Here is a 23693-nt window from a genome sequence, read left to right on the forward strand (position 1 = left end):
TAAGTTAAGGTTAGGAAAAGGGTTAACTTTTCCCCTACGCGACTCAGAAATACCTAGCTACAACCAGGTCTGCTCTGAGAACAGTCTTGGTTTCCACAAATGCGTTTCAGCTCAACATTTAACTCGATATTTGACTAGTTAGTTCTGATTACAGGAATGGGACGTACTTCCATTGAGGGACGCATACAAAACCCAATCAGAGAAGACCATAGGATTAGCTCACAATTCTGCAGCCAATCAGAGAAGCAAAAGATAGGGCTTTGTGTAGACTGAGGATGTCTGAAGAAATCTAGTGTGGAACACAGCTAGCTAGCTGGTTGAAGGAGTTTGTTTTGCCAATAAATTAGCTAGGCATCTATTTATTGTAAAAAAAAAAAGTGACTGACACATAAGCAGCTAGCTCGCCGCTGCAATAAATCCACTGAAATGAAGTAAGTGCTCGTGGCAGAGAGATTCTCAGACAGGGCAAAGTTAGCACTATGTGGCTAGTAAACTCTTTGCTAACATAGCTAGCAGTTGGCTATCGTAAGCTAGCTAGCTGGTTAAACTATAAACATTACACCGTGCGATGTCTGTTGGAACGACCTTGGCCACAGATGAATAGGGGAGTTAGCTAGCCAGCTAGTTATGTTTTTTATATAGCTAATGCTATATGCTGAATGTTATCTGTCGAAATGCCCTTACTATGACTACTACCCTTTTATTCTAGGCTCAACATCGAAGGTTTGCTAGTCTATTTCCCATATGACTACATTTACCCAGAGCAATATTCCTACATGCTGGAACTCAAGAGGACCCTGGATGCCAAGGTAAATAGAGAGACCCAGCAACATGCCACTTGTTGTAGATCAATCCTAATGCTATGGCCCTATGCATGATGGTAACACATTGTTTATCGAAAGGGACATGGAGTTCTGGAGATGCCATCGGGAACTGGGAAAACGATCTCTCTTCTGTCATTGATTGTTGCATATCAGCGGGTGAGTCAAGATATCTCCGTTCCTCCATCAGGACTCTATTGGAAGAACCTTTGTCACCATCTGGTCCTCTTATACAGTGATCTCTCCTCTCTTTGACAGGAGTATCCCCTTGAAGTCACAAAGCTGATCTACTGTTCCCGAACTGTTCCTGAGATAGAGAAGGTGATCTCTCTCCCTCTCTTTCTCTCTCACACCTTTCTTTGTGCTCCCCTGTCCTTGAAGAACATATGTTTCTCATCCCCTTCTCTGATGCCATGTTGCTTCCTTGTCTTGTCAGGTGGTGGAGGAGTTGAGGAAGTTAATGGAGTTCTATTCTAAGGAGACGGGTGAGAAGAACAACATCCTGGCTCTGGCGCTCTCCTCTCGGAAAAACCTGTGTGTTCACCCCGAGGTAAGTAGCCTCATATTACAAAATTACAGTAGGCTGCCTGTATCGATTACCCTTTTCAGATATAATGGTATGTGTCCCCTTGAAAGCACTACAGCATGATTGTTTGTCTGTTAGGGTAGGCTACACAGACTTTTTTAAATACCAACCCTTCTCTGGAGACATGAACAGCATTTTACTTGTCTGTAAAGTAATGTTGCTTCTGAAGCGAGACTAAAGTCCATCAGTGGGTGAGCAGAACAGTCAATTCTAGCCTGCCTGCGCGCAGACCACTCTTTCCTAAAAAAAAAAGGTACTTTAAAGTTTGTTAAATATCACAACTTACCAAGACATTCAGTAGAAAGAAAGCACATCTAGCTACCCTACCATAAAAAAACAGCGTACGCAACACATCAATCAGCAATGTTTATTGTTGTCATGGAAATAATAAAACATGATATACAGGCAGAATTCTACTGTCTGAAAAGGTACCGACGCTTCTAATGTGACACTTTTTCAATTGTCTGAAAAGTTATCAATTATCGACATGTTACTACTGTACTGCGTTCTATGTCTGTAAAGGGTCGCGATAGACAACTTCATTGCCCGGCCCTAGCGGTCAGTACACATATCTTAACGATGATACCCACTAACAGTGGTTCTATAACGCTCTTCAAACACATTTGTGTGTGTTCAATATAGAGCATTTATTTGCATGTAGTTAAATTGTGTGTGTCCATGTCATGGTCCAAATTGCATGATTCTTTGTGTTCAGGTGAGCTCCTTACGCTTTGGGAAGGAGGTGGATGGGAAATGTCACAGCCTGACGGCGTCATACATCCGTGCCCAACGGCACAGCAACCCAAGCCTGCCTTCCTGCCGTTTCTATGAGGTGAGGGGCTTGGGATTGTGACAAAGAGAGTGATCTGGAGAGTTCCACGCCTCTGTCTGTCTGCCTGACTGACTCTGTCTCTCTGCTCCAGGAGTTTGATGCTATGGGAAAGCAGGTGCCTCTCCCCGCTGGAGTCTACAATCTGGACGATCTGAAGGAGTTTGGGCGGAGGAAAGGCTGGTGCCCCTACTACCTAGCACGCTATTCGGTAAGAATAGCCCATTGTCATAGCATCTGATGTTTTTCTTTTACCAGTGTTTTTGTAGCATGTTATATTTGACAGCATTACTAAAGACGGTACAGTATGAAGATGGGCAGAAACTACTTCTCCAATCGAAATTGCCGATCACACTTGTAGGCGATGTCAAGTTGACGTTGGCTAGCTAAGCTCAAGCATAGAAACACGTAATCAGGTCTAACGATTGTCTCACGCCGAACTGAGCATGTGCAGGCAGTCAAATCATAGGTCCTTTCGGCGATAAAGTTGTTTTTTACAAATGAAAACGTGTCTGTTTGTCACTTTCACAAGGTTGGAGTAATAACATGTTCAACTACTTAAGACATTGGCTCGAATCTAGGTTGTGCCTTTAGATTTTGAGAAAATTAACAACCAAGGATGTTTCACTTCTTCTCGCAATGTCTTCTCAAACCCTGGCCTGCTCTGCTTGGTCTGTTTCACAAGCGTTCCCGGACGTCTCGTGACGTTGCACCTCTGGGTTTAGAAACTCTGTGGCATTACTTTATGAAGGACATGGATTAGTGGCGGTGTTTTTCCTTTTTGCTTCTTTCCTTAACACATACAGATCCTCCATGCCAACATCATAGTTTACAGTTACCACTACCTCCTGGACCCAAAGATTGCAGACCTTGTCTCAAAGGAGCTCTCCAAGAAATCAGTGGTTGTTTTTGACGAAGCACATAACATCGGTAAGGACATCCAGCTGTTTCTTTCCCATTTGTTTAAGCAACACACTGTTTCAAGCCTCAGCAAGCTGACGTTCCATCCTCCTCTTCCTCAGACAATGTGTGCATCGACTCAATGAGCGTCAACATCACCAGGAGGACTCTGGACCGCAGTCAGGCCAACGTGGAGACCCTACAGAACACCATTCTCAAGTAAGGTCATACACTAGTGGATCTAGTGGAGAGCAGCACTAGAACCACTGTCATGTTCTGTGTACAAAGGAGAATGTACATGGTGTCTATAATGAGACCGACTGAACCAGTTTGTTGTTCTTGCCCCAAAAGTGTAGAGGGTTTTGATGTCATCTCAACCGCTTGTCCTCTGCTGTAGGATAAAGGAGACAGATGCAGCCAAACTGAAAGAGGAATACAGACGATTGGTGGAGGGCCTGAAAGAGGCCAACGTTGCTAGGGAGACCGACATCTACATGTCCAATCCCGTGTTGCCAGATGAGATCCTCCAAGGTTAGCCCCCTGGAGTCCAGTCGAAAACAACCAGTTATTGAATATTTGAATCGATTTATGCTCAAACAGGTTTTCATGTATCGATCTTTCCGTTTCTATACTCTGTCCTCCCTCCCCCGCACTGTCTGTCTTTCTTTCCCCCCTCCAGAGGCTGTGCCTGGCAGCATCCGCACGGCAGAGCACTTTGTGGGCTTCATGAAGCGTTTCCTGGAGTACCTGAAGGCCAGGCTGAGGATTCACCATGTGGTGCAGGAGAGCGCTCCACAGTTCCTCAAAGACATCTTTGAGAAGGTCTGCATTGACCGCAAGCCCCTCAGGTAACTTCTACAGTACTTTTGTGTTAGTTTTGTATAGCCTGGTGCCCTCGGTTGGTGGAGTTTTCCACTTTAGGTCCTAACATGTGCAAACTCTGTCCAACAGGGCACCGGGCAATGTCAACCAAATGCTCCTACACCTAACTGACTCCATCGTGGATTATGTCTCTTTGGTACATTGAAAGAAGTTTCTAGTAACTCCTACTCACTCCTTATATTACATATCTATTTGTTTCTCTAGATTCTGTGCCGAGAGGTTGCGTTCGTTGCTGAGGACTTTAGAGATAGCGGACATCGCAGACTTCTCAGCCATCACCCTCATCTCCAACTTTGCCACTCTGGTCAGCACTTACAGCAAAGGTACTGAACCTCCCTAGGCTGACTGTGTCTATGTTACCTCTACACGGCTACAGCTCTGTGGTTATTTATTTTCTTTGTTCTTCCCTTGCTATCTTCCACAATCAGGCTTCACCATCATCATTGAACCCTTTGAAGACAGAACCCCCACCATTGCTAACCCCGTGCTGCACTTCAGGTGGGGTTCATTTGTGTTGAGTATGTTCTGTTTTGCCAGCAGAACTGTGTGATATTGATGGATGAGATGTTGTGCCACTGCAAGAGCCAAGGGTGAAATAATCCATCAGGATGCAAGTGGATGGGATCTACTTTTAACCCTGCTCTTCTCTCCTCTCCCTTCAGCTGTATGGACCCTTCCATTGCCATCAAGCCTGTGTTCGAGCGCTTCCAGTCTGTCATCATTACGTCAGGGGTAATCTCTCTCTCTCCCCTTCCTCTGTTCCTAGATTAACTGTGACCTAGCCACTAATCTGTGATTATAAGACACCTGCTGATGGTCTCATCTCTCCAAGATGGGGCCAGTCACATTCCAAGGCAGTTGGGCTAGAGTGCCATTTGTAAACTTAGTACATGTGTTAATGAGGGACAAATGGCTTTTCTTTGTGTTTCTCAGTACCAAATCAACAATAAATCTGCGGCTTTAAATAAAAATGTTTTTACCACCATTCAGAATTTAGTTTATCAATGAATTTGCATGCGACGCAAACAGAAATGTAAAGTTTGACAGTTTATATTATTTTCAGTATATTATTTAGCCTTTTATTATTTAGCCTCAGCAGTCAGTTCAGTCGTATGATCATCACTTCTCTCCATTGATCCTCTCACTAGATCCCTTGGCTGTGTGTTGGCTCGGCTGTCCTACCCTGTGGTTGTCTACTTCTGATCATGTTTCTACCCACAGACCCTTTCACCGTTGGACATTTACCCCCGAATCCTGGACTTCCGGCCTGTTACCGTGGCATCCTTCACCATGACGCTGGCACGCACCTGCCTCTGCCCTCTTGTGAGTAACCTCAGAAACAGTCTACATGATATGACCTGAGTGGTTAATTCAAGCTATGCTGAGCTTCAGAAAGGATGGAAGGGGGTGACACTGAGCTCTTCCTCTTTCAGGTGGTGGGGAGGGGGAACGACCAGGTGGCCATGACCTCCAAGTTTGAGACGCGTGAAGATTTTGGTTAGTGATTGTTACATTGTATCTATATATTGTAAGCTTGCCGTGCCTTATTGTAAGTTTAGACTCTCCTTTCCTTAGATGTGAAAACAAATCACTGAAATAAACCTGGTCTGGGTTCATTTTTTCAGCTGTCATCCGTAACTATGGCAACCTGCTGCTGGAGATGTCTGCGATTGTGCCAGATGGCATCGTGGCCTTCTTTACCAGCTACACCTACATGGAGAACATTGTGGCGTCGTGGTATGAGCAGGTGTGTGTACACGGTCCACAAATGGAAGGGAGGATAAATGTTGTTAAAAGTGAATATCTTGTTGTTCTGTCTGTACTGTTATAGCAATAGACATATCTATGTTAGCATTTTATTGGCAGCAAATAGAATTGTGGCCAGAAATGTAATTTTTTGCAAGGTAGTAATCTGGACGTTGAGTAAGCTTTGTCCTCTTGTCCTGCCCCTTTGTGTCTCTGTCTGTAGGGCATCTTGGAGAACGTCCAGAGGAACAAGCTGATCTTCATCGAGACCCCAGACGCAGCAGAGACCAGCATGGCTCTGGAGAAATACCAGGAGGTCAGGATACCCTTTCTTTGACTGTCGTAGGTTGTCTTCTGTCATTGTCTGTGACCTCTGACCTCTTATCTGTTGTGCCCCAGGCCTGTGAGAACGGCAGAGGAGCCATCCTGCTGTCTGTGGCCAGGGGGAAGGTGTCCGAGGGGATCGACTTTGGTGAGTGTTGTTTAGTTCCTGTAACATAGTAGTAGAGCCTCCATTAGGCTCATTTGCTAAACAAAATGGCCGCCAAAGTTACAGCATAGGTCATGTGTAGTTAGTTTCATATCACTTATCTCTTCAAATATCTCCCTCAGTCCACCATTTTGGCCGTGCGGTGATCATGTTCGGAGTGCCTTACGTTTACACACAGAGCCGGATCCTGAAGGTCAGTCTAACTCCTCTGCTGTTCATCATCTTTCCCTTGTTCTTCTGCTTTATTCACTGTTTTGGTCTGTTCCTCTCTTCTGTTCAGCGTATGTCCTCCTCACCCCTCTGTCCTGCAATTCTTTCACTTCCTTTAATCCTAATGGTCTGTTTTTCCAAAATAGTTATCCTTCTCCTCTTCTGTCCATCTCTACCAGGCCCGTCTGGAGTACCTGCGGGACCAGTTCCAGATTAGAGAGAATGACTTCCTGACGTTTGACGCCATGCGGCACGCAGCGCAGTGTGTGGGCCGCGCCATCAGGGGCAAAACTGACTACGGCTTGATGATCTTCGCAGACAAGGTGAGGACCTTCAGAACTTGGCGTGTCTAGTTTTAAAGGAACATTTCTTACCACTCTGATCATTGATGGACTCTACCATGATCATTTTGTTTAAAAAAAATTGGTTTGTAATTTAGTTCTGTGTTGGACCCCAGGAAGATTAGTTGACGTTGTGGCATCAGCTAATGGGATCCTAATAAAAATTCTCAATTTTGTGGCTTTCTTGAATTTGAAAGCTGTAATGCACTGAGGTCACAGCAGGTTGTTCCATAATGCTGTTACCTAGCTAGTGCCTTCACATCAATGGTAACAAAATAAATGGGTACAATAAAAAAGGCTATTGAAGAGAATTGGAACAATCGTTTCTCACTTGCGTTGCAGCGCTATGCCCGGGCTGACAAGCGAGGGAAGCTGCCCCGGTGGATCCAGGAGCACCTTACTGACGGCAGCCTCAACCTGACCATCGACGAGACGGTACAGCTGTCCAAACACTTCCTACGCCAGATGGCCCAGCCCTTCAGACAGGTACAGCAGGGACATGTTTAGCAGGGCTGTGGATTTATTTTTATGTAGACGCCTGTCTGACTTGTAGAATAAGAAATCACATCAGCTCTATTCATGACATCTCTAACTGCAACGTTTAATGTTTTTGCCAACTGAACCTTTCCCAAGTCTCCCCTTAACCTATCCATTCCCCTCTGGAGCAGCTGCAGTCAGAGGACATGCTGCAAAAGATCGCCCAGATCGCTCACCAGGCCTAAGAGGAAGTGTCATCACCTAGTCAAACCCACAGTCACTGTTCCAATACTGTCCTACTGTACATAGTTTATTTTTTAAATGTATATTTGCATAAGCCGGTAGGCCGAAAAATAAATGTTTACAGTTTCTACCATGCAGTTGGCATGTTTTTTTAACACATTGACGTGTCTTTGGCATCATTTAAAAGTGAACTGTTTTTTTATCAAATCAGTTCTCTGTAATTATTATTACGTGATTAAACTAATCATGTAAATGTAATTAACTAGGAAGTCGGGACACCACAGAAAATCTTCAGATTACAAAGTTATAATTTTCCAAATATAACTCTTCAGATATTTGAATATCTGATTAATGAATTATTTTATACCTCACGTCAGTCTCATTCCAAACGTTGTAAATTGTTGGTTATCTGCACGAACCCAACCTTTTACTGTGAATCATCCATACACCAATTGACTTTATTTAGTTAGTAAATAAAGTAAATTATCACAGAAATGCATAAACAAACATGTTACTAACAAATGATAGGGAAGATTCCCTAGTGGGCTAAACCGATATTATGGCTTGGTGGACAAAGTGAAGTGGGTGTGGACTGAGAAAGAGCAGGAAAGACGAAAGGAATCACTACACAGTTAATTATATGGAAGGAAATGCTAATCCTTTGCACATGAACGCTCACTCATTCGGGAATAATTGCAATCAATATATATTTACGCCCATGTGTTGAACTTTTCTGTTGGAATCTGGTCCGTCTGCTGGAGAGTTCATCCGAGTCGCTCTCTCTGTTCCCTGAAGATCAGTCTTTCGTGGTTAGAATGGATACTTCAGAGTACCATTCAGAAATGTTCTCATAGATGTTTCGGCGTTTGTCGCATCCCAGGTTTACGTAATTAGTATCTAAGATTTGCTCTTATTCTGTATGGATCTATAGTCTGAGTTTAACCATTTCCAGCCGTGTAGCCAATTCTCCATGTGGTATTATTAGGAATTCAATAACAATTCGCAATCACAACTCACGCTGTGGGTTTGCTCAGTCTTGGCACTCAAACCTGTGCCACCTCAGATTACACCGAGGTATGTGCGTTCTAAAGAGGATTTCCTCAGGAGGGTTTTTTTATTCGTAACAATAGGAAAGGCGGTTCTACGATGCCTGATCATGTCTGTGCTCACGGGGGCGGGCCAATGATTTATTTAAACTTTAAAGGGAATACAATTCTCTCACATTAAAGGTTTAACATCACATTTCACAAATACTTGAATCTTTACTAATTTTATACAAGAATTAGATGCGAACCCCATAATTGAGAAATGTACACATTCAGAGAAAGTGTTTCCTGTCCTCTCGGAGGTCACCAAATGAAACACACTCGTCATGCCTGTCCCTTAAGTGTCCACAGACCATTCTCACCTCATAAGTGAACATTTTGTTTCATTTTCCCATTTTGGGGATTTAGGAGTTCGGCCACATGAATTCCTTTGTTCACTGTGGTCTCTGCATGAAAAGGGGGAGAGTCTCCGTCAGGAATTTACAACCTGAGATAACAGAACCTGGGTGTAGGAGAGAGTGAGAAGACATGATCTAGACCCAGAAAGGGCCACGTCATGACAACATGTACAGTGCCTTGCGAAAGTATTCGGCCCCCTTGAACTTTGCGACCTTTTGCCACATTTCAGGCTTCAAACATAAAGATATAAAACTATTGTTTTGTGAAGAATCAACAACAAGTGGGACACAATCATGAAGTGGAACGACATTTATTGCATATTTCAAACTTTTTTAACAAATCAAAAACTGAAAAATTGGGCGTGCAAAATTGTTCAGCCCCCTTAAGTTAATACTTTGTAGCGCCACCTTTTGCTGCGATTACAGCTGTAAGTCGCTTGGGGTATGTCTCTATCAGTTTTGCACATCGAGAGACTGAAATTTTTTCCCATTCCTCCTTGCAAAACAGCTCGAGCTCAGTGAGGTTGGATGGAGAGCATTTGTGAACAGCAGTTTTCAGTTCTTTCCACAGATTCTCGATTGGATTCAGGTCTGGACTTTGACTTGGCCATTCTAACACCTGGATATGTTTATTTTTGAACCATTCCATTGTAGATTTTGCTTTATGTTTTGGATCATTGTCTTGTTGGAAGACAAATCTCTGTCCCAGTCTCAGGTCTTTTGCAGAATCCATCAGGTTTTCTTCCAGAATGGTCCTGTATTTGGCTCCATCCATCTTCCCATCAATTTTAACCATCTTCCCTGTCCCTGCTGAAGAAAAGCAGGCCCAAACCATGATGCTGCCACCACCATGTTTGACAGTGGGGATGGTGTGTTCAGCTGTGTTGCTTTTACGCCAAACATAGCGTTTTGCATTGTTGCCAGGTGGCCTGTGGCAAAAACTTCTTCACAACAGTATCTCGGACCTGCCTGGTGTGTTCCTTGTTCTTCATGATGCTCTCTGCGCTTTTAACGGACCTCTGAGACTATCACAGTGCAAGTGCATTTATACGGAGACCTGATTACACACAGGTGGATTGTATTTATCATCATTAGTAATTTAGGTCAACATTGGATCATTCAGAGATCCTCACTGAACTTCTGGAGAGAGTTTGCTGCACTGAAAGTGAAGGGGCTGAATAATTTTGCACGCCCAATTTTTCAGTTTTTGATTTGTTAAAAAAGATTGAAATATCCAATAAATGTCGTTCCACTTCATGATTGTGTCCCACTTGTTGATTCTTCACAAAAAAATACAGTTTTATATCTTTATGTTTGAAGCCTGAAATGTGGCAAAAGGTCGCAAAGTTCAAGGGGGCCGAATACTTTAGCAAGGCACTGTACATCATGAAACATACCCAGACAAGGCTAGCATGAACACAGTAGATTGAAGACATACTTTATTTGACATTTGTCTGCTATGGTTTCCTGATATAAAATATATTTGTAATTTTCAATAACATTGACAATCTGCAAAGAAAGCTCTCCATATGTAACAGCTAACATAATTCTACATCAACAAGATGTAGGGCTCTATTCAATTTGTATCGCTGAAGTTCAGCGTGATTGAAATTTAAAGGCAATGTTAATGGAGATTGCATTCATGGTAAAACACTGCATATGAAAAGCTTGACACCGTTTGAATAGTGCTTTGTCAGCTTATAGCCCTGTTTATACTGTACATGGTGCTAACATACATTCTGTGTCCTGATCTTGTCCACAGTCAGATTGTGCCCTCTTTTTAGGCCAGAGTTGATCGTTGAACGAAAGGGCAAGATTAGAACCTGTGACCTTCTGGTTCTTGTCCCAGTGCCTAGTCCGCTGCAGCAGCATGAGGAAGGGTTCCACAATTGTTTCCCACATGTATACAGCTATTCAGTCAACATCAAATGAGAAATGTGATTGGTTAAGGTTGGAAAACAAGACTCATTGTGATTCAAACTCGCGACCTTTTTGCAACCCACATTGAACTCCCTCCATCCACCCCAATGGGTTAACAATCTTTTTACAACAGTGACTCCTCTACCGCCCTTTTTAAATGATCACTTGGAAATACCACCACAGTGAATTAATCACTTTTTGTCCCTCGAATTGCATATTTACTCTTGATAACATCCTGTGTAGGATGCATAGACAACAAAATCAAATCATTTTAAAAACATGTTTCAGAAGGAATTTAAATTAGCTAGCTATCCAAAAAAGTAAATGTATCCCAAACTGAGACAAATAAAAAAAACAAGATATTACATACAGGCACAGTGCTTTTACTTTTGGGCTATCAAAATAGCTTAAGCTTTTTATATCTGCTCATAATAAAATCTGCTAAACATTGTACAAACATATTTTTACAGTATGCCAAGCCTTAGACAAATTGCATTCTACCGCTGGACTGGGAAGTGCAGATTTTGCTCTAGTTTTGTGGAATAAGGAGTGCATCACATTCAATAGATATTAGTAAATATGTTTTAAATTGTGGAATTAAAATCACCTAGTGCCAAAAACAAGAGTACCGCTGGTAATGGACACAAGAAGATAAAATCAGAATGTAACACGTTTTAAAAAGCACATTGTATAAATAAAAACTTTTTTGCATGCATAGATAAATTAATTTGGATAACATCCAATAGCTGCAGACACTTACTTGTTGACCCAACTGCAGTTAAAATGCAAATATCAAGATGTTCATAATTGTGAACAATCGTTGAAGAATTCAAGCTTTCCCTCCTTGTACAGAGCATTACTAAATCTGGTCTGAAACAGATTCAATCTGCATCTCTCAAACCAGTCCTCATTGCTGTGTGTATCCTAATCTATAACTCAGAACTGGGGCACCAGGGGATAAAACTAGCAGGCAAGGAGTATCAGTGACCTCCACCCGCTACAACATAGTGCAGTAAACAAACTTAAACGGATCATTGTTCGATTTAAAACAGAGCAAGGGAAGGGGGTTGCAGTGACCCATGTAGGTTCACTGAGACGGAGAGTAGGGACCAGAGCTGTATGAGAGTACTTCCTGGATGTGTGTGTGTGTGTGTGTGTGTGTGGGGGGGGGGGGGGGGGGGGGGGCTAGTGTTCAGAGGTGTAGTGTGCAGAGCTGAGGGATCCTCGCCGTGCCAGACTCTGGGTGCTGGAGCTCAGGGTTCGGTTCTCTGTCAGGCTGCAGGGGTTCTGGAAGACCATACAAAACACTATAACACTATATATACATTAATTTTGATGACACACAGCCAGAGAAATGCCTTAGGATATGAAACACATAAAATGAAAGGATGAATAAACACTATAACAATCATATTGTACAGAAATGTGAGAATAAGCCAGAAACTGCTGCTCACCCTTGCTGCTTCTTGACACTCCCTCACACCCACATTCAGCACATTCAGAGAATTAGCCCTTTTCATCCTGAGGGAGAACAAGAAAGAGAGAGTAAAAAATTGGACATCATTTTGAGAGCTAACACGTGCAGATTGAGGACTTGGTCTTTACCCAGGAGTCGGAGGCGTGGTATCTTGAGGTCCGACTCCTTTCAGCTTCCTGACCAGCTTCTCGCTGCTCCTGCGTATCGACTCGCGGAGCTTGGTGAATGAGCCGCTGCGCTTCAGACTGCCCAGCCCATCCTGCATGGAGCCCTCCTCTTCCGTGTGGGTCCAGATGTCCCGCACATCACCTGAGACACCAACATCACAGAGGATGCATATCAGTGGCATCATGCAGTACAATTAGTCATTTACAGTACAAATCTGAGGTACATTTTCAATTCCAATACATACACCGTTTTTGGATCAAAATGCTACTGAATCTAGAGAGCAGGTTTCAAAGAGCATATTATGAGTTTGCTCTCACCGTCCACAGATCCAAACTCTTTTTCATGGGCCCGGGTCAGGATCTCTTTATACAGAGCCTCAGCTTGTCTGTACTTCCCTTGTTTCAGGTAACATGAAGCCTGTAGTCAGAAATACAGCAATACTAGAGTCATAAATAGCACTATCACACCTCAGATAGACACACGCATGCAGCTTGGGTCAAAGTCCCCCACTTCTCCCCAATCATAGCATATTATACGCACACACACATAATATGGTAGCATCTAGCCCAGTGACCATGACAACCATGTCCATCCCCCCTTTATACCCCTCCCTCCATTCACCCTCTCCTATTCTCCATCCCTCACCAGGTTATTCTTGGTCTTGGCCACGTTGGCGTCGTCGGGGCCCAGCCTGCTCTGGTAGATGTGCAGGGCACGCTCGTAGTACTGCTCCACTTCCTGGTACTTGCCCTGGTTCTGACACAGCAGCGCCAGGTTGTTCAGCTGCTTTGCCACGTCAGGGTGGTCCATGCCTAACACCTGCCAACGACACGAGGGGGGTGGGGATTAACAGGTTTGGGTAATAATTATATTATAACACAGTTACTGTTCCAACTGAAATTATACGGTTACTGATAAACTGATTGTTACTGATGTTTTCATTAATTTCCTATTACAGTCACTGATCCAAATAAGTATTTGTGATGGGAGATAAATAGTGGCAGAAACGTACTCCCATTTCTTTGATTTGGTAGGTCAAGAATATAAATATATATATATAAATATATATAATATATATAAATGTCAATTGTGCACCTCTCCACTGCAAGCAACACGACATTGTTTACATCGAGTGAGGACGCGCAACGTAATATAACGAGTAGTGTAACAAATTACTTTTCCCAGGGAGTAACAAGTCATTATTTATTGTTGAAAGAAGTAACGAGTAATAGGCATGTGATTTTTTGCTTGCATGACTGAGAAATGATAGTACAATATACTACTGTAGGAGTGCTATACTACAGAATGCTTGCAGAGTTGCCATTGGTCCATCAGAGGGCAGGGTTTCTAGTCACGTTGCTGCTAGGTTACTGCCTCATTACCTTCTCTCTGATCTCCAGGGCTCTCTTACACAGTGGCTCAGCCTCCTTGTACTTCCCTCTCTTTCCATACAGTACAGCAAGGTTGTTGAGTGTGGCTGCCACCTATAAACAAATACAGTACTGTTAGTTACATCCAGTGATATACTCTGATCGCCGGTCGCGGTGAAAAAAGAAAACGCTCCCGATACCTTCAATACGTTCTTTCGCAAAAGGTGGGTAAACTGTTGGGCAAAAAAACATTTACCCTACACCACTGGTTACATACTGTAGCTGCTTTTCCACTGTGCTGGGGAAAGCCATTAGCTACGCATGGTTTAGACTTCTTGTTTTGTCCATTTTGGTGACGCTTGAACTTCACTATAGAGGAACATACCGCAGGGTGATCTATGCCCAGGGTCTTCTCCCGGATGGCCAACGCGTCATTCAGGAGGTTAGCCGCCTCTTTGTACTTGTTCTGGTCTCTGCAGAGAAGAGCAAAACAGCCTTTAGCTTTAGCATACAGCTAACGTAACCAGCCACACTATGGAAATCCCCCACAGTAAGACCTAGCATGGATGATATGCTAGGCTAACGTGGCTCCATTCACCTGTAGACCAGAGCCAGTATGTTGAGCATGGTGGCCACGTCAGGGTGGTTGTGGCCTGAGGACTTCTCTAGGTCCTCCAGAGCCTGTTTGCAGAGGGGCACGGCCACCTCGTAGCGGCCCTGGGAGGCGTACTGGATCACCAGGTTATGAAGGGTCCTCAGGCGGGCCGGGATCTCATAGCCTCCCTGCTGGGCCGCTGCTGCCGCACTGCTACCGTGGGGCTGAGATACTGGGGGACAGGAGGACACGAGAGGGAGGTAGAGTCATTCATACAGACACACAAATATACATTAACACAAACATACAGACATACACACAGCGAGTGACAGACTATACAACACAGTCACACCGAGACATCGACAAACATACATGCATAGCTCGTCTGCACAGCAGATAGACAAGAATATCCGGCTCATTTGACGAGTGCACGTACTCTGTGACTGTTCCTCCTCGTCCGTGGGGAAAAGGTCATCTAGGGACTCCTTGGTGGAGCCCGTCTCTTTATCATCCTGTCGACATAGAAAACATAACTAGATTGATAGTACAGAGCGGAGAGGAGTACCTATATTTTTATTTGATTTATTTAACCTTTATTTAACCAGGCACGTTAAATAAAGGTTTAACTATGAACTATACAGAGAAACACATAGCAACCTGCTCTGATAAGCCACCAACAGCTTAGCTTTAGTAATAACATAAAAGCCGAGGCAAAGACATGCACTGGGTCATATTCATTAGGGTACACCATAGCAAAACATTGTGCAATGGAAAACGAATATGAGCAGTTTTGGTAGTTCCTCACTGTATCAGTCTGTTTCTTCCGCGTTTGGTGTATAATGAATACGACCCTGGTTGTGGTGGTCTGTGACCTACCGGTGATGGCGACTCCTGGTCGTACTTGCGGATACTGCTCATGAACTGCAGGTGTCTGTTCTGCTCCTCCAGCGTGACCACCACCTGCTCCCTGTCCTGTAGCCTCTGCTGGGCCCCGGCCAGCTCGTCCCTCAGCCACTGGTTTTCCTGGCACAGCCGCCGTACCTGGGTCCGCAGCTTCTGCTTCTCCGCCTCCAGGGAGCCCAGGTGGGCCGACAGAGCCATCATCACCTGGGGATGGAGAGGGAAAGAGAGCGAGAGAGTGAAGTAGGTGTGCATATAAACATGTACACATCCAATACAGTCAAAATACAACTTCACCCATTCTGCCATCTCCAGTATGACCCCACCTGTGCCTCTCCCAGGCCCAGCTCTATCCTCTCCAGAGACTGGCGGATGATGCCACTCTTTTCCTGCTCCACACTGCCACTCTCGGCCACCGGCCGGTCCTCCAGCACCTCCTGCAGGTTGTCCAGGAGGGTGTGGTTCTCACCTCGCAGTGCCTCAAGGCCCGCTATCACTTGCCGCGTGCTGCACAGAATCTCCTCCCCCGACAGCATGGCGCCTCTCAGCTCAACCCTGTATGGAGGAGGAGGAAAGGTTCAACATGTTTTTATATTTGTACACGGTCATATGGACTGTACAAGGTGTTGAACACGTTCCACAGGGATGCTGGTCCATGTTGACTCCAATGGTTCCCACAGTTGTGTCAAGTTGGCTGAATGTCCTTTGGGTGGTGAAGCCATTCTCGATACACACAGGAAACTGTTGCGCGTGAAAAACCCAGCAGCGTTCCAGTTCTTAAAACAATCCGTTGCGCCTGGCACCTACTACTTCACCCTCTGGATGGCACCAATACACAATCCATGTCTCAAGTCTTAGAAATCCTTATTTAACCTGTCTCATCCACTTCATCTACACTGATTTAAGTGGATTTAACAAGTGACATCAATAAGGGATCATAGCTTTCACCTAGATTCACCTGGTCAGTCTATGTCATGGAAAGAGTTCATGTTTTGTATACTCAGTATATATGCACGTATGGGACACACAAATAGAATAAAGGTCCAACATTGGTGTGTAATGGCAGCATTTAATTATGCACTAGCAGTAATATGGCTAATGGCTAACACTCCACAGTAAACAGTGTTGTGTTGGACTAAAGCAGACAATGAGTAGGCTGACCAACTAGCTGTAGATATACAACTATACTTTCACCACTGCCGGTATGCTAAAGAGTCTTGTGACTAGAGAGTTACAGTAAAATACAGACAGACACACACAGAGGAGAAAGGAGAGAGGATTTATGCTCAGCCTACACATTGTCTGCTTTAGTCCAACACAACACTGTGGAGTGTATCCATTAGCCATATTACCGCCATATTACCGCTAGCGCATAATTAAATGCTGCCACTTCTAATAAGCTAAACCAGACTAATAGTACACAAGCCTACCATAATGACGACAATCCATTTTTATCTGTCCTATAGCTGTTTCACAAAACATCTTATCAGAACATACTATTATCCTCCAAGTTCTGTACAAAGTGCAAAACTACAAGTGTAGCCTATGTTTACCACCACAGGGGGGTGTCAACAACGACAACAGTATGCTGCCCTGACAGCCTGTCAGAGCCTTCGAAACTGTAAAGTGATCTGCCTGGGGATTTTTATGCAAACTTTCAGAACCATGACTATGCATTCTGGCAGCCAAAGGAAACAGTGAATAGCCAACAAACACCAATGGGACTGCATGTAAAACACATCCTGGTACAACGGTGCCATTTTGCTCCTGTGAGCCCGAAGGCATAAAGCCTGGAGCCGAAAGCCGCCGAGTTCAATGACAAGTCATAACACATGATGTAGCCTACTTCCTGGTCGGTGAGGCATCATGCCACATTGAGGGGTTGGAGTGGGATGTGTAGTACAATGACAAGTCATAACACATGATGTAGCCTACTTCCTGGTCGGTGAGGCATCATGCCACATTGAGGGGTTGGAGTGGGATGTGTAGTACAATGACAAGTCATAACACATGATGTAGCCTACTTCCTGGTCGGTGAGGCATCATGCCACATTGAGGGGTTGGAGTGGGATGTGTAGTACAATGACAATGGGTCCAGCAAGAACAGGTCTAATCATATGGTTGGAGTGCAGTTCTGACATGAAATGAAAACACAATACAAGACCAGCCATGACCTGCTTCAGATACAAATAAATACAATTGTAGTGAGTGTCATATTTCTGGTTAGGTGTTCTTCTCCCTGTGGCAATAACATGCTGATGCACAGAGGATGGCCTCAAAAAATTATTACAAAAATAATATGTTGGCTTCTCAATGACCAGATGGGCAGCCTGAACTCGAATCATGAGCATAAAAGGCCTCTGATCATCCTTCCACCATACCAATACTAACGGGGGTACAAGACAGGAGGGCTGCGCTGTGAAGCCAAGAGCCTAAGAGGAGAAACAGGTGTCTATGGGGAACAAGAGGGAGCTGTGCTGGGCCTGAGCAGGAGGCAGCATCCGCATAACACCAAAAGGCAGGCCAGCTGCAGCAGACCATACATTAACACACGGATATCGGTTTACTAGTGGCTCCTGGGAGGAGGGCAGCATATGACAGTTGTAAACAACAGTGGTCATTGGAATTGATTGGGACTCACGCTGCAGTCGTTTTATAAAGGACCTATAACAGATCTAATGTTGAAAAGAGCGGTGCTCTTATTTAATACTTGGGTAAATCCATTTGAATTCAATCCCTTTTTGACATATTTTGATTTAAACATACAGTAACATTCCATACATGTTCGCCCACGGAAGGAGTGGTCAGAAAGTTACTTCTTGGACCTTATCAGTATTTATCTGGTCAATATGTTAGTGTATGTCTGTCTGTTTGTAACAGTGTGTTTATATTATAAATTATATTTTAATGTTTAAGGACTCTTGGAAGATTAGTCCAAATGAGGACTAAAAGAGATTTAAAAAAAAAAAAATATATATATATATATATATATATATATATTTAAAAAATCAGGAGATAAAAGTACTCAAAGTTGACACATTTTGTATGTCTTCATCACTGGAAAATATTAACGGTTCAGTTTGATGTCATTTAAAAGCTCACAAAGTGTTGACAAACTATTGGATTATTTCGTAAAACATTACATTTTTAAAATAAAAATGGTCATTTTAAACCTTTAACGTAAATGAGGTTTTTGTGTTGTGCCTACCATCGTTTACAAAACCTGCTCTTGAATACAGGGTGGGTGTCATTTCAATCATAGAAAAACAATTCAGAAAATGTACCTATCCTTCAGACCCCTGCCATTTAGCTGGTACACCATTGGAATATAAATTAAATTGACATTAACTTCTAATTACTACCACAAAAGATGACCGCCGGTCCACCCTCAGTCGAATGTCATCTTAAATGGTCATGTATATTATCTATATTTGTATTATTTCAATAGGTTTCTTATAGAATATTGAGTATAATTTAAAACAGATTCAAGTCAACCTTCTCTGATATGTGAAAGTCCAACCATATGGTACCATTTGAAAGTTGAAATGTAAATTCTACTCCCATTTTAGTACATAAATCAGCCAAAACAAGACACTCAACCTGTATTCAAGAGCATGTTGTGTCTCAACCAATGGCGGGAACAACAAAAACCTCAAATTATGTAAAATAGGGTCTAAGCTGCAACATATGCAAATATGGGAAGAAAAAAAATCTCCCTTTAAATGTTTTTAGATAATTTACGTTAATGGTAAACATTTAAATCTCAACCGTTGGTCTTTTTCCAGTGATGAAGACATGGATGTCTCAGGTTATGGTGGGGTATGCAAAATGGGTCAATTTGGAGCACCTTTTTCTCTTGAATGTTTTGGCATTCATGTCCAAAAAGTCACTTTCTGACCACTTCTGCAATGGGCAAATACAGTGCCTTTGGAAAGTATTCAGACCCCTTGACTTTTTCCACATTTTGTTATGTTACAGCCTTATTCTAAAATTGATTAAATAAAAAAACTCAATAACACCCCATAACGACTAAGTGAAAACAGGTTTTTAGACATTTTAGCAAATGTAATTAAAAATTAAAAATGGAAATACCTTATTTACATAAGTAATCAGACCCTTTTCTATTAGATTCAAAATTGAGCTCAGGTGCATCCTGTTTCCATTGATAATCCTTGAGATGTTTCTACAACTTTATTGAAGTCCACCTGTGGTAAATTCAATTGATTGGACATGATTTGGAAATGCACACACCTGTCTATATAAGGTCTCATAGTTGACAGTACATGTCAGAGCAAAAACCAAGCCATGAGATCAAAGGAATTGACCGTAGAGCTCCGAGATAGCATTGTGTCGAGGCACAGATCTGGGGAAGAGTACCAAAAAATATCTGCAGCATTGAAGGTCCCCAAGAACACAGTGACCTCCATCATTCTTAAATGGAAGAAGTTTGGAACCACCAAAACTTTTCCTACAGCTGGCTGCCAGGCCAAACCAAGATTGAACTCTTTGGCCTGAATGCCAAGTGTCACGTCTGGAGGAAACCTGGCACCATCCCTATGGTGAAGCATGGTGGTGGCAGCATCATGCCGTGGGGATGTTTTTCAGGGCAGGGACTGGAAGACCAGTCAGGATTAAGCCAAAGATGAACGGAGCAAAGTACAGAGAGATCCTTGATTAAAATCTGCTCTAGAATGCTCAGGACCTCAGACTGGGGCGAAAGTTCACCTTCCAACAGGACAACGACACTAAGCACACAGCCAAGACAACGCAGGTGTGGCTTCGGGACAAGTCTCTGAATGTCCTTGAGTGGCCCAGCCAGAGACCGGACTTGAACCCAATCTAACATCTCTGGAGAGACCTGAAAATAGCTGTGCAGCGATGCTCCCCATCCAACCTGACAGAGCTTGAGAGGATCTGCAGAGAATGGGAGAAACTCCCCATATACAGTTGTGCCAAGCTTGTAGTGTCATACCCAAGAAAACTTGAGGCTGTAATCACTGTCAAAGTTCTTCAACAAAGTACTGAGTAAAGGGTCTGAATACTTATGTAAATGTAATATCATTTTTTTTGTGTCTTTTTTCTAGATAAGCAAAAATGTCCAAAAACCTGTTTTTGATTTTTCATTACGGAGTGTTGTGTGTAGATTGAGGGGGAAAAAACAATTGAATCAATTTTAGAATAAGGCTGTAACGTAACAAAATGTAGAACAAGTCAAGGGGTCTGAATACTTTCCGAAGGCACTGTATGTATGGAAGGGTTTGAATTCAAATGGATTTACCCATTTCTTTCTGAGAAAGTGATCTTAAGGTACTATATCTTGTTAACAATGACATGAGGTTTAATCATGTCAGTCATAGAAAGTAGACAAGATTTGTTGCATTATGTGAAACTTCAATGCAATACTCATACTTTTTGTGTGCAAACCAAATTAGTTAATTTCACATTTTATGGATGAATAGGCCTACAGCTCTATATTTACATAATTAAGAAAATAGAATATATTTAAGAAAATTTGAATATATCATTTTTATAATGCATTCTTTTGGCCTTTTTATGCACTTACTAGGACACTTTGGCAGGTCAGTAGACCTAAATGAGAAATTGAGAAGCAATTACCATAGGCCTACAATAAATTGGATGGTGGCCTACAGAGGAGCATCCTGTCTGAGAGAAATGCAATACCAGTCAGAGACAGATAAACAACATGTGCGCGTGTACAGGAGGACTGTTCCATAAACTATTGTATTTGGATGTTTTCCAATATTAGCCATTGTCTGCCTTCACAATGCACACGGTTTTATATAGATTACGAATTTGCATTTGTATAACATTAGGCAATAACAACAGATGGTTAGGCCTGTGTGTGCATTGTTGTGGTTTTGTCAACGCGTTTTAAATTGTATAGGAATACTTATACTGCGTAGGCTACAGACAAATAAAGAAAGAAAAACATTTATTAATCAAAATAAATAAATGTTGTCAAATAAATGTATTGATGACATACTATAAGCATACAGTGACAATTCGGCATTAAAGCAGCTGTGAGAGAAGAAAATAAAATGCCATTGGGATATAACGCAGCCATTGAAACTACACAATTATGATCCACACGTCAAAGAAAATGTTGATGTGAAAACATTAACAAGAGTACGATCAACAAAAGTAATTTTGAACCTACCTGCTACTAATTCCAGGTTTTTGGCGAGTTGTCGACCTCTTTTTGTTGCGTATCTCCGCTTTTCAATCGGGCTCTCATTAAAGTTAATTGGACTCCTCGCGTCAAAACATCCACTATTTGTTCGTTATGGGACCAAGATAACAAGGTATCTTTGGACGACGGCATTAACAGTAGGCCTACAGTAATCATTCACCTGCTCTTGCGGCTCAGACGGTCTCATTTCAGCTTACCTGATCTGATCATTCCCACCATGCACCGCGGTAGATTGATGCCATCTCCCTCTGAGGACAAGGCCATCTATCTGTCGGTGTTCTGAACTGCGAGTGACAGGACTAACTAGCACAGACAGGACTGCAAGGATGACTGTTACCGAGATAAACTGCTCTTTTCACATTTTATTTTAAATAAATGCATAAAAAAGTGTATATAAAAAATATATTATGTATAATATACATATGATATAAATGATACTGCTCTATGACAGGCTGTCAATTTATTAGGCTGTAATGGAATGAGATTTTAGTTTTAAAGTGCTACATTAATGTATAAGTTTGCATTGCAAAGATAAAGGTTGCATGAAAAGTCAGAGTGATGGGAAATGATGGCAGGAGCCATGTGAGACTAATTGCAAGGCTATAGAGACCAACATGGACTATAGAACACAGTGGCATCTTCTACAGAGATGAAGAGAGAGGGAGACAGAGAGCAGATCACTCGGTGGGTGTCTGCAGGCAGTTATACGATCTGGGTGATTGATGGTTCAGCTGCTGGGCTGGTGTGGCTACTGAGGCAGACTCATACCTTTTAAGGGCAGCTCGGCCTCACTACTCCCCATGTCCTAGGTCAGGGATGGGCAACTCCAGTCTTTGGGGGCCGGAGAGGTGTCACTCTTTCCTAGCAAACACAGCTGATGAAACTAATGTCATTCTAAACTGAAGATCATGATTAGTTAATTATTGGAGTCAGGTGTGTTAGCAGGTGCTGGGACAAAAGCGTGACATCAGTCAGGCCCCCGAGGACTGGCGTTTCCCATCCCTGTCCTAGGTGAACACTGCTCAGGGGTCAGGGCAGCTGCTTGACAGCATCAGTGACACTGCAGTGCATTCTACACCCAATTCTAAATTCAGTGGCGTAGACCAGAATATTTACATTTGCCAGTTGGCCTTAGTTTTGACACCTTTATTATTTTAATCTTATTTAGGTCTGCAAATGCTATTCTGTTCCCTCTGAGCCCCCAAAATATATATACATACTAAAAGAAGTAATTCATATAATATAACAGTTGAGGTTAATAACAGTACAAAACTGTCCTACCAATATTGTTCTAGATTTATATCTCTGGCAATGTAATAAAGAGAATCCACTCTTTGTAGTGTGATGTCAATGTTAAAAATAATATATCATTACTCGCCCCGCAAGTAATTATTTATCTTACCGATTCCTATGATGCTAATCAAATTATCTCCCAAATGTCGGTGGTTTGAACTGTCGTAGGCCTGGTTTATGCCATGAAATCCCCTCATTCCTCTATATTATAACGCGAGCCAGCGTCCATGTAATCCTGCAGAGTGGATGGTCCGTTTAATGTTTAATTGTGTGTGTGTGTGTTTTCCCATAGCTCATTGTATGCAGTGGGGCTTAAAGCTCCAGAAGATAGGGGTTTGTGGAAAGCCTGTGTTAATCGCAGGGAATGTGATATATGCGTCTGTGTCCAGGGGGTTTGGCAAATGATAGAAGCAAACGTTACATCAACTGACGCCCACTGGACAGCTGTCTCTGTACATACTGGCCATGCCTGAGAGGGGAGAATCATAGGACAGTTGGACGAGTGTGTATCAGTCAGTGTGTGGAGGTTAGTGTGTGTTTGGGGGTGGGCGCTGGTAGTGGATCTTATGCAATGTCTTCATGGCAACATGTAAAGTAAGTAAGCAATGTAACAATGTAAAATACATACATCAGGGGTATCTTTTTTTTAGCCCACAACCCCATCTTGATATCTGAAAATTCTCTCATCTCCACCCATGTGAAAAATGTAATTAACAGCCCATGTTTACTTTTTATTTGGGGCTATGGCAATCAATTGAAAAACGTTCTAGCAGTATTTCTGATTGTCTTC

General features: G+C 42.8%; 2 protein-coding genes across 2 annotated transcripts; one reads left to right on the plus strand and one right to left on the minus strand.

The window, feature by feature from the left end:
• The first annotated feature begins 282 nt into the window (after nucleotides 1–282).
• LOC139385416 (excision repair cross-complementation group 2) lies at nucleotides 283–7527 on the plus strand. Its single transcript, XM_071130471.1, has 23 exons — nucleotides 283–431; nucleotides 710–809; nucleotides 903–980; nucleotides 1080–1142; nucleotides 1258–1371; nucleotides 2123–2239; nucleotides 2331–2447; nucleotides 3043–3166; nucleotides 3259–3355; nucleotides 3534–3667; nucleotides 3816–3984; nucleotides 4223–4341; nucleotides 4447–4516; nucleotides 4681–4750; nucleotides 5240–5341; nucleotides 5452–5515; nucleotides 5644–5765; nucleotides 5988–6080; nucleotides 6164–6236; nucleotides 6377–6447; nucleotides 6644–6787; nucleotides 7148–7291; nucleotides 7474–7527. The coding sequence occupies exons 1-23, from the start codon at nucleotides 427–429 to the stop codon at nucleotides 7525–7527; spliced, it is 2244 nt and encodes a 747-aa protein (XP_070986572.1). The 5' UTR covers nucleotides 283–426.
• A 2857-nt stretch (nucleotides 7528–10384) lies between these two features.
• Nucleotides 10385–23093, minus strand: LOC139386128 (kinesin light chain 1-like). Its single transcript, XM_071131562.1, has 12 exons — nucleotides 21578–23093; nucleotides 15726–15954; nucleotides 15376–15606; nucleotides 14936–15011; nucleotides 14503–14731; nucleotides 14290–14377; nucleotides 13917–14018; nucleotides 13180–13353; nucleotides 12852–12951; nucleotides 12495–12675; nucleotides 12344–12410; nucleotides 10385–12176 (listed from the first exon to the last, which is right to left on the minus strand). The coding sequence occupies exons 2-12, from the start codon at nucleotides 15933–15935 to the stop codon at nucleotides 12075–12077; spliced, it is 1560 nt and encodes a 519-aa protein (XP_070987663.1). The 5' UTR covers nucleotides 15936–15954; nucleotides 21578–23093; the 3' UTR covers nucleotides 10385–12074.
• Nucleotides 23094–23693: the final 600 nt, after the last annotated feature.

Source organism: Oncorhynchus clarkii, chromosome 27 (assembly GCF_045791955.1).
Source record: "Oncorhynchus clarkii lewisi isolate Uvic-CL-2024 chromosome 27, UVic_Ocla_1.0, whole genome shotgun sequence".
NCBI lineage: Eukaryota > Metazoa > Chordata > Actinopteri > Salmoniformes > Salmonidae > Oncorhynchus > Oncorhynchus clarkii.

What these genes read in the sequence shown, in the direction of transcription:
- LOC139386128 (XM_071131562.1), bottom strand. Translation starts at nt 15,935, where the DNA reads ATGCTGTCGGGGGAGGAGATTCTGTGCAGCACGCGGCAAGTGATAGCG. An exon ending in ACCAGGAGTCGCCATCACCG is followed by an intron (nt 15,012 to 15,375) that starts GTAGGTCACAGA and finishes CTATGTCGACAG; the next exon opens with GATGATAAAGAGACGGGCTC. An exon ending in ACCACGCCTCCGACTCCTGG is followed by an intron (nt 12,411 to 12,494) that starts GTAAAGACCAAG and finishes GTTCTCCCTCAG; the next exon opens with GATGAAAAGGGCTAATTCTC.
- LOC139385416 (XM_071130471.1), top strand. An exon ending in CTTCCTGCCGTTTCTATGAG is followed by an intron (nt 2,240 to 2,330) that starts GTGAGGGGCTTG and finishes TCTCTGCTCCAG; the next exon opens with GAGTTTGATGCTATGGGAAA. An exon ending in AACCCCGTGCTGCACTTCAG is followed by an intron (nt 4,517 to 4,680) that starts GTGGGGTTCATT and finishes CTCTCCCTTCAG; the next exon opens with CTGTATGGACCCTTCCATTG.